The following is a 15,613-nucleotide window of genomic DNA, read 5'->3' on the forward strand; positions in this document are numbered from 1 at the left end:
TAAAATGTACCCATCGGATTGATACCAAACAGCGGTGCACTTTTCACAGCTGTGTCCATGGACATTGATGTAATCGACAAGTTCACAAGTTTCATCACCCCTATAAGTCAACAAGTCGAAGTTTTTAAACTTTGCTCGAACGTAATCTCTATAGTCGACAACGCTCGCAGGATCGAAGCTGCAAGTTATTCGCCAGTATGTTGACTTAGATCTCAATCCTTTCATGCGATCTAATTGAAGCCTGTACGCCTCCCAGTTGGGAACCTCTGGGCTCATTGGCTCATTTGCAAACAAAGCCTATCGGGTAAAAGGTTTGCCAATGTTCTGTAAGCTTTCTGACATAACTAGTGTCCAGGCCCAGCCGGGTTCTGAGGTGAAGTCGCAGTAGACTTTAAACATATCACCGTTGTTGTCTTGGATACAGAAAAAGTCTGATACAGGGTTAATGGTCAGCTGTCTTGCCTCTTTGCAGCTGCGTGGTGCCTACCAAAATAAAAAAAAAACTCAGAATGCAGAAGGGCTAAACTTCTACGAGCTTTAACAAGTCCAAGCTTCATCGAGCCTTTCAAACATTGAAAGGTTGTTTCAGTCAGGAGTACTCCACTCTTTCTCTCTCCCATTCATTCTACTTTTCTCTTCTTTCGTTTATGTACCGATGCTGGAAAATGCTGAGATTCTAAAGTTATTTAAAGAAGGATAAACAGAGATGGAAACACAGCTACGTTACCTTTCTCAGCCGTGCGAAAACATAACCAGCTTTCTCCACCAAGTTTTCCTGATCGCCCTCTTTTCCGCCGTTTAACTCACAAAAGCCATAGTCGGACCCTGAAATTTGGTAGTTGTATGATGAACATGACGGAAGAGACAAGCATCTGTGAGCACAGGAGAGAATTCCACCACGAGTGAACAACGACTTGATCACCTGGCCGATCAGAACGTATAAGAGGGAGTCAAAGGACTCCCTGAAACGCCCACAGTAAAACTCGTCACCATAGCCATAGTAAGAAAAGAGAAAGTAAAGGAGAACAGTGCTTTTTGACAACATTTTTGTTAAAATCTCGAAGCAACTCAACGGCCAGACAAGAGTTGGGCTACTTGTTTGACTTTTATAAATGTTAGCGTACAATGTATTTATCACCAAGGTCATGAGCTAAAAATGTTAAAGCAATAAAATATTAATTTGCTCATCTTTGTCTATTTACTTTTCTCAATTAAGTTAAAGAAAAATTAAGAGAGAGTTATTTCATTACAGTGAGTTGGCTTTTACAAAAACTTTGAAAAATGTTTATTTCAACATCATTAACATTTCATCAACAAAGTTTCATGACTTATACATAAGTAATATGCTCGCTGTGACTTAGAAATTAGCGTTTGAAGGGAAATTTCTTCTGCTAAAGAGACTTTCTAGAAGCAGAAGCATATATCTTACGCCTTTTTGGAAAAGCAATAGCGAAGAGACCCAGTTTTCTATCCACGGTAATGAGGTTGTGTACGCGCAAAGACATGATCGGGGGTCGGGAGTGTTTTCAGCAGGTTCTTCTATCAAAAGACTTTTAAACAGTGGGCACTTTGATTTCAAGTTCGGAATTAAGCTCGATTATTACTAATACTAAGGCTTATGTAGAGTCTCAGCGGGTCTTCCAGAAATATTCACTATTGATGCAAAACCGTGCTGTGCCACTTAAAATAGCGTTATCTTTCAGAAACTTTCTAGTGAAACAACTGATTTTTTTTTTCACGAGAAAACTAGCCCGTTCAGTTTTTAATTTTTTACGCTTTTTTTTTGCTGTCGTTTGTACAAAAAAAAATTGTGCTTAGGGTTAGGCTTCAAAACATAGGGAGATAATTGTGTCCGAGACAATGTTAGCCTTCCGAGAACAAAACCTGCTACGGCCCCGACAAAGGAGGCGAACAGTAATTTCAAAAAATTGAAAAGTGGAAAATTAATGTGATGGTGACCTTCAAGGACAATGAGTTAAAAATGTTAAAGCAATAAAATATTAATTAACTCAAGGAGGGAGGAGGAGGGAACGAAGACAAAAGGCAAAACTAAAAATAATTTTTTATGCTTCTGGTGTAATCTATAGACAATCACGGATCACATCTATGACGGCGTAATGTGACTGACCTGTTACGGCACCTGATAGATTCTACACATGGATTGCATCATGTTTCTACATGTGAGTTACAACAAGAAGTATCCGCACTGAACGCTTGAAATAATTTTACCTGCGTCCACTGGTGAGATATCGAGAAATTCCACATCTACGTGCACCCAAGTAATATTCTCTATGTAAAACTGCTGTAAAATTGCATGTTGATCGAAAAATATTATAATACCGACCGAAAAAGAAGGTGTTCTGCCGTAAGGAAACGAGTTAAAACATTTGGGGCGAACTGGTAAAGGTTGGGGCGCACCCTTCATATTTCTGGGAGCGAACTAACATAGGTTGTAGGGGGCGACCTTACAATGGGGTAAAGACTCCATAAAATGTTTTAAGTTCGCCACAAACAATCAATATTTTAACCCAAACAGTGTCAGCATCTAGTTTATCCTTATAGTATCACTCCCGATTAAAAAATAAAATTAAGATCACAAGCATAAAGAAAATGATCAACATCTTCTCTTTGTCAGTTCTGCAGGAAATGAGTAGAGAATATTAAGGAAAAAATGTAATCTAAAAATTAGGGTGTGAAGACCGCCTCGACTATCCTAGGTATGGGTTAAAAATAACTGAAACCACAATGGTTTTTATTTGAGTTTATTCATTTAATTTGTCAGTCACTCCGTTAGTCTTACAATATCTCTGCGGTGGCTAATTTATATCATCAACGCAGTCGATAAAACCGAATTATCAATGTTATCATTTCTTTGGTTAACTTATTACTTTTTGATTACTCAATTTATTACATTCATTTTGAAATCAGTGGGGATTTCCACAAATCCACGAAGAAATTCTACGGTTGAATACTTTTATTATTGATTACTCAATTCATTACATCCATTTTGAAATCACTGGTAAAAACCACGGAATACTTTGCGATACAAAACCTTGCTGTGCCAAAACAACACACGTTGGAGTATTTTTGAAACATTAAACTGCGCGGAGGATTTTAGTCTCGGTATGAAAGATTTAGAAGGGTTATAATTGAAAACTGCGCCAGATAATGGGTCGATAACACTTGTATAACGTATTCTGTGTATACCTCACTTTCATCCTTGCACACCAATCGAAATTTAAACTTTCGATCCACGGCAAAGGGTTGTTATATTAATGATTTTTATACACCTTGTACTAAATTAAAAATGAGCTGCGGTTTGAAAATCAAGTGAAGAACCGCCAAAGTAGTGTATACAGGAGGCATGAGTTCGAATACTGTCGAAGCCTGACGATTTTTCATGCCTCTTTTCTACAATTGCCAAAATTGTAGCTCAGCTGTGAGAGGCATTGCTCCACTTGGTTAATGATATTTTTTTTTAACGGAAACTTCCGAAGAGCGTACATGTTGGTTTTAGAGTAAAAACAAGAAGAGACGATGAATGAGAGGGAAAAATATAGAGGTTTAACGAAGCTAAGGCGAGATATGACGGTGGAACTACGAACTACTGAGCATGTACTCGACACCAGTCCCGAATAAACCGGGAAGCAAAATGTTTTTGTGCGTGCCCACTTCGTGTCCGCTCGACATTGTTCCCGCTTTTCAATGTTGATTTCAAAGAAAATATTCAGATATCACATCCCACCAAACCTCATCCTTTCCCCCACCTAAAAAAAAAAAAAACACTAACACAAACTATTCAAAATCATTTGAGACATCGTTAATTTTTATTCAAAGCAAAGCTGTTTTCAGCTCAAGCTATAGTCTAAGATTCCATGTTGCAGTTCAACTGATCACAGATGACTTCAAGGTAAGCAACCCAAAGCAAAAAATTACCATATTAGGCGTTGCCGACTATTTCACAAAATAGCTCTTGAATGAGTAGCAAGTCTGTTGATTATTATTTCTTATAAGCGTGGGTTCTTCTTTTCTGCTTTGCTAGGGGAAATAAAATCAGTTGGAAGCTTGATAGGGAATTAGTGACATTATTTTTGCCATATTTTTATGCTCAAGTCCCCTATACTGCAACTTAATGCAAATTTTATCTTAGTAACTGTTCTTTTTCATCTATTTGTTTATTTATTTCTGATAATTCTCATGAAATTCATTTTTCTCAAAAATGGTCACGTCGGAAATGATAGCCAATCAAACCACAGTATTCAACAAACAAATAGAACAGATATGCAAAGCTTTGTGGCTTATCTTGGGCCTAATAAAATATTAAGTTTTTCAAACTTTTGAATTTTTATTGTTTATTTATACTCCAACGAGAGAAACAATATTTTTGAAGCTAATAATACAAAACTAATGCTATCTATGATACAAGGCAATGCTACTGAGTTCTTTACCTTACTTACAATACTAATTATTACTCCACGTTAGTTATATTATACAATGCTATACGGATTACTTTCCGTTACCAATACAACTAGTTATATTAGACTTGGAATAGCGTTACTTCTAATTTATGAATTTCGTAACCTAATTGTATAATTACATTTTTTGCAATACTTTGCATAACTTATGAAATCTGCTCACTCTGATTTTTAATCATCATATCAACAAGCATATAAAAACAACAACAACAACAAGACATAAAAACAAAAAACTTTTACATCACTGATGTCACAGTACTTTTTTTCAAATGAAATAATCAGCAAGCTAGTTTATTTACATGTTTTTTTTTCTCGTCAGAGCAATGAGAAAGACTTCAAACTTGTGAACCAAACCAGTAGTTGGTTGTGGAAGAGTTATTTGATGTGCACCGGAATTTAGGATTGTAAAATGCATACCGACCAAAATTTTGCTCGCTATGAACGCCATCAACTTGAATGGACCCAGGTGCGCTACCAAATTCGCAAAGGCTTTCATTGCTTTTGTGGGTTAAAATGTACTGAGCGGACTGATACCAAACTGCGGTGCAGTTTTTACAGTTGTGTCCATGGACATCGATGTAATCGACGAGTTCACAAGTTTTATTACCCCCATTCTTATGAGTCAATAAGTCGAAGTCTTTAAACTTTGCTCGAACGTAATCTCTATAGTCGACAACGCTCGCAAGATTGAGACTGCAAGTTATTCGCCAGTGTGTTGACTCAGATCTCAACCCTTTCATGTGGTCTAATTGAAGCCTGTACGCTTCCCAGTTGGGAACGTCTGGGTTAATGGGCTCATTTTTGAACAAACCCCGTTGGGTAAAAGGTTTTTGAACGTTCTGTAAGCTTTCTGACATAACTAGAGTCCAGGCCCAACCGGGCTCTGAGGTGAAGTCGCAGTAGACTTTAAACTTATCACAGCTGTTGTCTTGGATATAGAAATAGCCTGATGCAGGCTTACTGATCAGCTGTCTTGCTTCTTTGCAGCTGCGTGGCGGCTGCGAAAATGAAAACGAACGCAGAAGGGTTAAACTTCTACGAGCTCTAACAAGTCCTATCTCGAGCTTATCAAAGACCTCTTTGGGTTCTTTTACTCCTCTCTTCCTCCCTCCCGTTCACTTCACTCTTCTCTGCTTTCGTTTTAGTGCTTTATTTATAAAAATACAACGATTCAGAAGAGATTTTAAGAAAGATAAACCAAGTTGGTAAATACAGCTGAGTTACCTTTCTCCGCCGTGCGAAAACATAGCCAGGTTTTTCCACCAAGTTTTCCTGATCGCCCTCTTTTCCGCCGTTTAACTCACAAACGCCATAGTCGGACTCTGACATTTGGTAGTTATATGATGAACATGACGGAAGAGACAAGCATCTGTGAGCACAGGAGAGAATTCCACCGCGAGTGAACAACGACTTGATCACCTGGCCGATCAGAACACGGTTGTATAAGAGGGAATCAAAGGACTCCCTGAAACGCTCACAATAATCCCCGTCACAATAGTAACAGTATGAAAAGAATATGCAAAGGAGAACGAAGGTTTTGGAGAACATTTTGGTTAAAATCTCCAAGCAACTCAACAGTTAGGCAAGGGTTGGGCTACTTCTGTGACTTGTACAAATGTTAGCGTACAATTAATGCATTTATCAACAAGGCCATGGATTAAAAATTTAAAAGCAATAAAATATTAATTTGCTCTTCTTTGTCTATTTCCTTTTCTCAATTAAGTTATGGAAAAATTTAAGGAGTAAGATAAAGTGAAGTAAAACTTAAATTACAGGGTAAGTAGCCCATTCAACTCCAAGGCTGGTCTCCATAGGGGCTCTGTATCTTAAAAAATTAATTAGTATGAAGAATTTTCATAAACTATCATATTCAAATAGACTAGTGAAAATATAACAATAGAATTTAAGAACTACATTAAGAGCTCAAAAAATACAATTCAAAATTACTTTTAGAGCCTAAAATATAATAAAACATCAAATTTATGATAAAAAGAAATGTCCTGCTCGGCGGCAGAACGTCTGAATGTTTTTCACTCTTCACAATGTTTATAGGGAGTTTCCTAAAAAAATTATGTTTTTTTATTAAGGTGATTTTTTTTTAAACAAAAAATTTAATTAGTTGAAGAAAGATCTTTCCAGTAACCTTACTAATTCAGATAGGTGTTTAGTTACTGAAACATAATTTTCATATGTTAAATAAGACACTGGCTGTGACTAAGTAATGTGCTTTTTAAGGAACATTTTTTCAGCAAAGATATTTTCTAAAATCATATATCTCAACATGAATTTATACATAATTTTTATGTGTGAGATAATACGCTTGCTCTGACTTAGTAATTCGCATTTGAAGGAAAATTTGTTTAACAAAAGAGTTTCCAAAAGCATGTATCTTACGCCTTTTTGGAAAGGTAATGGCGACGAGACCGAGTTTTCTACACTTAAACACTTAGACACTTAAAGTAAAAAGGAAATAGATTTTTTTTTCACGAGAATTCTAGCCGCTTAGGTTTCAATTTGTTTCTGTTTTCCTTTCGTTTGTATTTTTTTTTTGGTCAACATGTGAATCAACATAAGAATTTTCTCAGAGGAAAAAAAATGCAATGGAGTCGGAGACATTATTGCGGTATATGGTTTTGTTAAGTCTCAGCAGGGGTTATAGGTTATAGGTATTATAGGCGGGGGTTATACGGCACATGAAATAATATTGAAAAGCCTTCACTTTTGCGATACAAGACTAAAGAGAGCCATTCCCTACACTCTAATCGCAAGAAAAGTCTTTTGCTAGAAGTTTGCATCCCACAAAATCGTGACACAAGGCATTGAGCCTTTTTTTTGTTTCCAAGCCCTTAACATACTGAAAGCTTTCTTTGTCAACCTTTATTGTCTTCATTAAAGTGCCTATGACACGAAATTTTTTTTCGCATTTTATGGTCAACAGCTGTATTCAAGATTGGACATAATCGACCTTAGCGCCAAGCGAGTGCTCCGTGACCATTTTGTGCATTGAAAGTACGATTTGGTGGCCAAAAAGTGTCTCCATTAAGCGCGCTGCCAAAACGATCATGTTACACAGCTGTGACGTAGAAAACTGTGAAGACACGTCTGCAACTTTGGTGGAGAAAGGAGAAATCTAGATGAAAGGACGAACGTATTGCGTGGCCAAAGTGCCAAATGATGCTAGCTACAAGAATAATACACATATACCGGGTATTTCTATACATTACTTTCCAAAGGATGTGGCTGTTTGGCCAAAATGGACGCGGTTCGATCGTCGACGTCGAGGAGATTTTGCTCTTCAATGTCGTCGGCCTTATGCTCCGTACCGGCTTCAAAGACGCCTGTTACGAACACTAATCATTGGTCAAATCAGGGAAAGATAACCAGTGAATTCAGCTAAAAAAAGAATGCAGATTAGGGGACCTGTTCCCACACCATACACGATCGTTCAACATTCTTTTCGAATGACATTTCGCAAGCGAAGAATGGTGAGATCTTTGTTGTTGTTTATTTCACGCGTTTGAGATGTACTTATACTCCTTGTCTTTCCACATGACTACATTTGCGCTTTTCTCATCGTATGAAAATCCTACCAATTGTAGTTTCCATCGTATTTTAATAACAGAAATACATTATTTGTAATGAAGTTCAAGCCTTTTCCTGAGCTGATCCATATCCTGTTACGTGAACAGTGCGAAACCTCTGGCATAAACACAAGCTCGAAACGGCCGTGTATTCTCCTATCCTAGGTTTCCGAAGATCCAATCCCACGAGCCACCAATTTCCCCCTGCCCTCAAGAAACTAAAAGAAGCAACAGTAGCGATGTCATTGTAATAACAGCACTGCAACGAGATTAATAAAGAAACACAAATTTTATTGAATTAGATGGTAGCGAATCCAAGGGCTGTGTGAAGTTGTGTGAGCTGTGTGAATTCATAATACTGATGCCACTAGTGATGCACCACTGCAATACTGCAATGCTTAAACTAAAGAAGTTTTTCTCTATTAAAATCCCTATTTCAGATTAACTTGAATCAGATGACTATAAACTCATTCGTTATCAGTTCGGTTTGACCAGCGCGACGGTAGCCTCGTGATACAGCTGATTCTTTCGTCAAAAGTTAGCTTTGGGTCAACAAAGGGAATTTCTCCACAGCAACGAAACTCTAGAGCACTGACCGAGGGGAACCTTCGCCGGACACGGAAATTCTTCCTTTCCTCCTTTTTCCCCTTCTTCATCTTCTCTTTACTACCCACCTCACTTCAATTCCTCCCACACTTCTTTCCATCGTCCTGCCCTCCTTACCCGTTTTCCACCCTTTATCGCTCCGTTCCTTTGTCCTTCTCACCAACCCCCTTTACCTTCCCTCTTTATCCTTCCTCCCACCCATTTCATCCCCTTCCTTCCTCCCTCTTCAACTTCCCTCTCTCCCTCTTTACCTTCATTCTTCCCTTCCTCCCTCCCTACTTACCTTCCATCCTGCCTCTCTCCTTTCCTACCACCCTCTCTACCTTCGTTGCTCCTTCTCTACTTACCTCCCTCCCTCTTTACTTTCCTTCTCCCCTCTATACCTTCCGCCCTCACTACTCACCTTCCTTGCCTCCCTCTGTACCTTCCTCCCTCCCTCTGTACCTTCCCTGCTCCCTCTGTACCTCCTCTCTCCCTCTCCATCTTCCTTCCTCCCTCCCTCTTTACCTTCCTTCCTCCCTTTCTGCTCTTCTCCCTCTATCTCTACTCACCTTTTTCCCTCCCTCCCTACCTTCCCCCTCCCTCTTTGCCCACCTTCCTCCCTGCCTCTCTACCTTCCTTCTCCCTTCTCCACCTTCCTCCCTCCATCTATAACCTCCTGTTTTCCTCTTTACCTTCCTTCTCCCCTCTATACCTTCCTCCCTCTCTGCTCACCTTCCTTGCCTCTCTCTGTACCTTCCTTCATTCCTCTGTACCTTCTCCCTCCCTCTGTATATTCCTCTCTCTCTATCTCCTTCCTTCCTCGCCATCTTTCTCCCTCCCTCGTTATCTTTCCCCCTCCTTCGCCATCTTTCTTCCCCCTCTCTATCTTCCACCCTCTCTCTATAACCTCCTCCCTCCCTCTTTACCTTTCTCATTCCCTGAAAAACAAACCTCAATTAAATGTGTCATTGTAATTGTCCTGTTACCTCCGTGCCCAAAATTTCGCCCCTATAACTAATAACTATCCCGGACTGCCTAATCCAGCTGTCAAATGTATCCTAGCATATGCAACAGACAGAAAAACAGACTGACGGACACTACAGGCAGATAGACAGTCAGGCATGCAGATAGACATTACAGACAGACAATACAAACAGACAGACTTCCAAAAAGGGCCTCTGACACATCTTAATATCTAAAATAGTTTAATTATTCATTACCTTCCCCTTCATATTCTGTAGCTTAAGAAACACGTTCAATCATTTCAACACGTCGTTTTTTGTCATAACTACCTCAGGTTCACTCAGAAATATGCCATATCTGCTTAACGTCACCATCAGATCGGTTGAGTTCTTCAAAGATTGTTTCCATCCCTCTCAAATACTTATGATGAGATTCGCTAGTTTCTTTCTCACAGGAGCCTTGATGTTTCGATCCTCGATCACTTAGTCCGTCTGTTTTATGGAGGAGTAGGTTGCTAGCTTTTGGTATTGGACAACACCACCTATTTTTGCTTTCCCCTCATTCAAACTGGCACAGATACCCACAGACAGCTCCGGGACTGCGGCGTTTAGGACGCTAACCAGCGAACTCCCATAGTGCTGGAGCCCTCTTCGCTTTTAATCACAGCAACCATCATTTTCTTCTTGCCGTTACCGATATCTATTAAGCATTCATAGCCAAGAGTATTGTAATAACTCTTAACAAGACTTTCAAGAAAACTCAAACAGCCTAGCGATTCAAAGTCCTTTACTATCAGCAGAAGAACAACGCTTTGGGTCCTGCGAGAGATCTTGATTCTCTAGAACCTTAACATCTACCTCTGGTGGTGTGAATCGAGTGCTACTTTTGGGATTTCCATTTTCTTGGGTGTTAGTGTCTGCCATGTTTTGCATGTTCCTAGGAGTAGATAATCCCTTTAGGCAATCTATAAGCTACTATATTTAGGGCCTGTTTACATGGAGGTGGGAAACCTCGGGTAAGTGTGATAGGTAACAGCGCCTGGCCGTCTACATCCCTAAAGATTAGAAATGCAGACATATCATCGGCGAGCAACAGCTTTGCTTGTTGATTCATTCTATTTAATTACTCCGTCAGTCTCAGAATATCTCTGCGGTGGCTAATTTACATTATCAACTCAATCGATAAAACCGAATTATCAATGTTAGTAACTTCTTTGGTTAACTTTTTACTGACTGATTACTCAGTTTATTATATTCATTTTCAAATCACTTCGTCCGGTTAAGGAAGAGGTAGAAAGGTTATACTTGAAAATTGTGTAATAGATCGGACGATAACAGTTGTACAACTTATTCTGTGCATACCTCACTTTCATCCTGGCATACTGATCGAATTTTAAACTCCAAGACATTTCGTTCCACGGTAACGGATTGTCATATTAATGATTTTCATACACTTTGTACTAAACTGGAATTGAGCTGCGGATTGAAAATCAAGTAAAAACCACCAAAGTAATATATACAGGAGGCATGGGTTCGAATACCGTCAAAGCCTGAAGATTTTTCATGCTTCATTTTTGCAACTGCCAAAATTGTACTGAGATCAGCTGTGAGAAGCATTACTCCACTTAGTTAATGATGTTTTTTTATCACTTTTTTTGATTTAGTGACATTATTTTTGCCATATTTTTATGCTCTAGTCCCTTATACCGCAAGTTAGTGCATATATATATGTTATTTGCCGGCTGGGAGGTCCGTATGGTGAAAAACTGTGACCGAGGTCTTGAAAATACTGCCCGAGGCCGTAGATTGAGGGCAGCATTTTCAAGACCGAGGTCACAGTTTTTCACCATACGGACCGACCCCTAGCCGGTAAATAACATATTTATTGTTTTTAAACTTGACGAAATTCTTTCCGAAAGAACCCGAATGATTTATGGCCGTAAATACGGCAAGATCTTCCATAAATTGAACAATTTTTGAGTGAGTAAATGCTAGTTGAAATAGAGGTGATGCAAATTTAAGAGAGATACCTCAGCGAAACATTTTCATTTCCGTAACGATAAAGGTGATTTAAAAGGCTTCCAAACAAACTTTCAAACATTATTTTTACAAGTATCTGTCACAATCTGACACCTGTCAGTTAGAGAGCGCGCAAGAAAAAAAAAAAAGCGTAGGAACATTTGAAAACCAACTAGTTTGGCAAGGACTGTCACGACAATGTTTTCTTCAAAATCAGTTAATGATCTAACGGAAAGTATTATTCACTCTCATCGACCATTCATTCATGTACGAAGATTTACCTCTGTTCATTAAGTAAACGGCGAGGAAAGTAATTGTGAGTAAATTCAATTTTTTTATTTTGAAGTTGTGAGAGTTTGCTCGTTTGTTTGCTGTAATGGCGTGTTTAACTCTGGTCTTTCCTTCACAAAAACTAAATTCGAACGGCACACTCCAACGAGACACAAGGGAATTTAATGCGGCCTTTTCTCAAAAAATTCCTTGAATTTCTGTTGTGCAATTTACGGTACAAATGTCCAAATTGAACGGAATTGGAAAGACTCACCAGGAGCGTATATTTGTTGTAGAACTTAAATTAAAACTTCGCTCGCTCTTTCACTATGAACAAATTGCTCGAGAAAATTCAGATATTAAATGAATGAAAGTTCCATCGTTCAGTTTAACTGTAACCAAATACCTCACGTTTCAACTTTCTGGGTACTTTTTGCGAACGATTAAAATTAATTGCAGACGGTTTTAAGGCCGCTTGTCAACCAACGTAATGACAATATTGTTTATACAAATTCATTCTGAAACCAATATTTTTCTGTCAACCAAAGTGATTTGATAGAGAGAAAAGAGAGGATTCATAAGTTATTTATCGGCTTGAGGTAGTGACCGACGTGTTTGCTTAAAAATACTGCCCAGCCGGAAAACGAGGTATATTTATGAAAAATGACAACGAAAGTTGGGATGTACTCGGCGACTCACGAAAGCGTTACCGTGGCCCGTGGGCACAGATAGGAAAATACTGACCGGGTAAAGAACCAATCAGATTGCAAGATTCGTTACCGTGCCCTCTAAAAAAACAATAATGTATCTTATTAACTGTTCTTTTTCATCTATTTACTTGTTCATTTCTGATAATTTTCTGATTCATGCTTTTGAAAAATTGTCACGTGGGAAATGATATCCAATCAAAACACAATATTCAACAAACAAAAAGGACAAGTGTGCAAAGCTATGCAGCTTATCTTGGGCCTAATAAAATATTTCTTTCGTCAAATTTTTAAATTTTTATTGTTATGAATATACCAACGAGAGAACCAATATTTTCAAAGCTAAAAATACAAAACTCACACAATCTACGACACAAGGCAATGCTAATGAGTTCGTTACCTTACCTACAATCCTACTGATTACCTTGCGTTACTATTAATACAACTAGTTACATTAGACCTCAAATAACGTTACTTCTGATAATATGAATTTCATAAATTACATTAAAAAATTTTTTGCAGTACTTTGCATAACTTATGAAATCTACTTATTCTGATTTTTAATCATCATATCAACAAGCATAGAAAAACAACAACAACAAGACATAAAAACAAAAAACTTCTACATCACTGATGTCTCAGTACTTTTTTTCAAATGAAATAATCAGCAAGCTAGTTTATTTACATGTTTTTTTTTCTCGTAAGAGCAATGAGAAAAAGTTCAAACTTGTGAACCAAACCAGTAGTTGGTTGTGGCAGAGCTATTTGATGTGCACCGGAAGTTAGGATTGTAAAATGCATACCGACCAAAATTTTGCTCGCTATCAACGCCATTAACTTGAATAGACCCTGGTGCTCTAGCAAAGTCGCAGACGTTTTCGTAGCTTTTGTGGGCTAAAATGTACTCAGCGGACTGATACCAAACTGCGGTGCAGTTTTTACAGTCGTGTCCATGGACATTGATGTAATCGACGAGTTCACAAGTTTTTTTACCCCCATTCTTATGAGTCAATAAGTCGAAGTCTTTAAACTTTGCTCGAACGTAATCTCTATAGTCGACAACGCTCGCAAGATTGAGACTGCAAGTTATTCGCCAGTGTGTTGACTCAGATCTCAACCCTTTCATGCGGTCTAATTGAAGCCTGTACGCTTCCCAGTTGGGAACCTCTGGGCTCATTGGCTCATTTGTGAACAAACCCCGTTGGGTAAAAGGTTCGCCAACGTTCTGTAAGGTTTCTGACATAACTAGAGTCCAGGCCCAGCCGGGCTCTGAGGTGAAGTCGCAGTAGACTTTAAACTTATCACAGCTGTTGTCTTGGATATAGAAATAGCCTGATACAGGCTTACTGATCAGCTGTCTTGCCTCTTTGCAGCTGCGTGGCGGCTGCGGAAATAAAAAAATCGCAGAAGGGTTAAACTCCTACGAGCTCTAACAAGTCCTATCTCGAGCTTATCAAAGACCTCTTTGGGTTCTTCTACTCCTCTCTTCCTCCCTCCCGTTTACTTTACTGTTCTCTGCCTTCGTTTTGGTACTTTTTTAAATAAAAATGCTATGATTCTAAAGTGATATTAAGAAGGATAAACCAAGGTGGCAAACACAGTTACGTTACCTTCCTCTGCCGTGCGAAAACATAACCAGCTTTTTCCACCAAGTTTTCCTGATCGCCCTCTTTTCCGCCGTTTAACTCACAAACGCCATAGTCGGACTCTGACATTTGGTAGTTGTATGATGAACATGACGGAAGAGACAAGCATCTGTGAGCACAGGAGAGAATTCCACCACGACTGAACAACGACTTGATCACCTGGCCGATCAGGACACGGTTGTAGAAAAGAGTATCAAAAGATTCAGTGTACTGCTGACAAGAACGTTCATGGGCATAGCAATAATATGAAAACAGAACAAAACAAATGATAATCTTTTTGGAGAACATTTTGGATGAAGCTGCGATGTGACCAGATAAACGCTCAGAGCTTTATTGCATGTGTAACGACAAATTTGTGTTTAATGAAGCCTTTTACATGCGACAAAACATTATTATTTATTCGGTAGCCTCTTCACCTGTCCAAGTTAAGGAACTTGTTTACGAGAAACACTCGTTTAGTTCAATGGAGAGGGTTACTTTACAATAGAAGTCTTTACATAAACAAACTTTGATCAAACAATGGAAGATCATTATTGCAAATTTAACACGCTAGGGTGTAACGAAAACAAAGTTTCATTATCGACATTGAACTACCGAACGAAAACCGCAAGTTGACAATGTTATAACATTCAGGAATCTTTATCTCTGTTAAAATGAGCCTCAACCTGCTGGAAAGTATCAAACACGTTGATTGCAAAAGATGCGTACAATTCGTTTCCAAATGCAACTTCAAACAAAGCGGTCGCTTTGAATAGTGATAATCTGAAATTCAAATACCAAATACTTCAAATTTGTAAACTTAGAATAAACTTTACAAGTCAGCTTAATTAGCTATAGTGAGTACTTCTACGTCTTCTATTTTAATGCTTTGTTATGCAAGTTCATGTTGCACCAAGGTTACGAACACACTTTGAGAACTCTAAGAGATAACTTTCTCTATAATTTAGTTTGTGGTGAAGTAATTTCCTTTTGATAAATCCCTTTCTTTGAGCAGGATTAACAAGAGTTCGCGTGAAGCCTCGCCATTGTCTGTACTCACACCTTTCACCTTAGCAATACGGCAGAGAGTTCTGAATTTGGTTAGAGCAGGATAAAGAATGCAAACGTTTCTTGCAAAAAAAAACCAATTTAGTAAATATGAACTTACAACAAAAAAGGAACTTGAGCCGAAGTAAATTATACCGACACTCCTCCTTGAGCATTCAATGGGCTCATATTCACGCGACATGAAGGAGATGGAGAATTTAGCACTGTTGAAATCTAAAGAACGATATTTTTCGTTGCTTTTGACTCAACACTAAACTATTTCACAGAGTGGGTTGGGCACATGAACTGCGGAATCTACCCCGTACTGGCTCCCTGTTT

At 38.6% G+C, this 15,613-nt stretch overlaps 2 protein-coding genes across 2 annotated transcripts; both read right to left on the reverse strand.

Moving 5' to 3' along the window:
• Positions 1 to 4,325: 4,325 nt before the first annotated feature.
• LOC113683037 (uncharacterized) lies at positions 4,326 to 6,083 on the reverse strand. Its single transcript, XM_027200230.2, has 2 exons — positions 5,700 to 6,083; positions 4,326 to 5,473 (listed from the first exon to the last, which is right to left on the reverse strand). The coding sequence occupies exons 1-2, from the start codon at positions 6,021 to 6,023 to the stop codon at positions 4,811 to 4,813; spliced, it is 987 nt and encodes a 328-aa protein (XP_027056031.2). The 5' UTR covers positions 6,024 to 6,083; the 3' UTR covers positions 4,326 to 4,810.
• Positions 6,084 to 13,198: 7,115 nt separating this feature from the next.
• On the reverse strand, positions 13,199 to 14,653 carry LOC149048944 (uncharacterized). The gene is made up of 2 exons (XM_089200687.1): positions 14,213 to 14,653; positions 13,199 to 13,986 (listed from the first exon to the last, which is right to left on the reverse strand). Exons 1-2 carry the CDS (start codon positions 14,534 to 14,536, stop codon positions 13,324 to 13,326), a joined length of 987 nt encoding a protein of 328 aa, XP_089056813.1. The 5' UTR covers positions 14,537 to 14,653; the 3' UTR covers positions 13,199 to 13,323.
• Positions 14,654 to 15,613: the final 960 nt, after the last annotated feature.

The sequence above is a fragment of the Pocillopora damicornis genome, chromosome 3, assembly GCF_964200805.1.
Source record: "Pocillopora damicornis chromosome 3, jaPocDami1.2, whole genome shotgun sequence".
NCBI classification, from domain to species: domain Eukaryota; kingdom Metazoa; phylum Cnidaria; class Anthozoa; order Scleractinia; family Pocilloporidae; genus Pocillopora; species Pocillopora damicornis.

Bases quoted from the DNA above. Each gene is read 5' to 3' on its own strand.
- LOC113683037 (XM_027200230.2), bottom strand. From the start codon at position 6,023: ATGTTCTCCAAAACCTTCGTTCTCCTTTGCATATTCTTTTCATACTGT. The intron at 5,474-5,699 runs GTAACTCAGCTG...TCATTTTCGCAG, and splicing joins TTTTCGCACGGCGGAGAAAG to CCGCCACGCAGCTGCAAAGA.
- LOC149048944 (XM_089200687.1), bottom strand. From the start codon at position 14,536: ATGTTCTCCAAAAAGATTATCATTTGTTTTGTTCTGTTTTCATATTAT. The intron at 13,987-14,212 runs GTAACGTAACTG...TTATTTCCGCAG, and splicing joins TTTTCGCACGGCAGAGGAAG to CCGCCACGCAGCTGCAAAGA.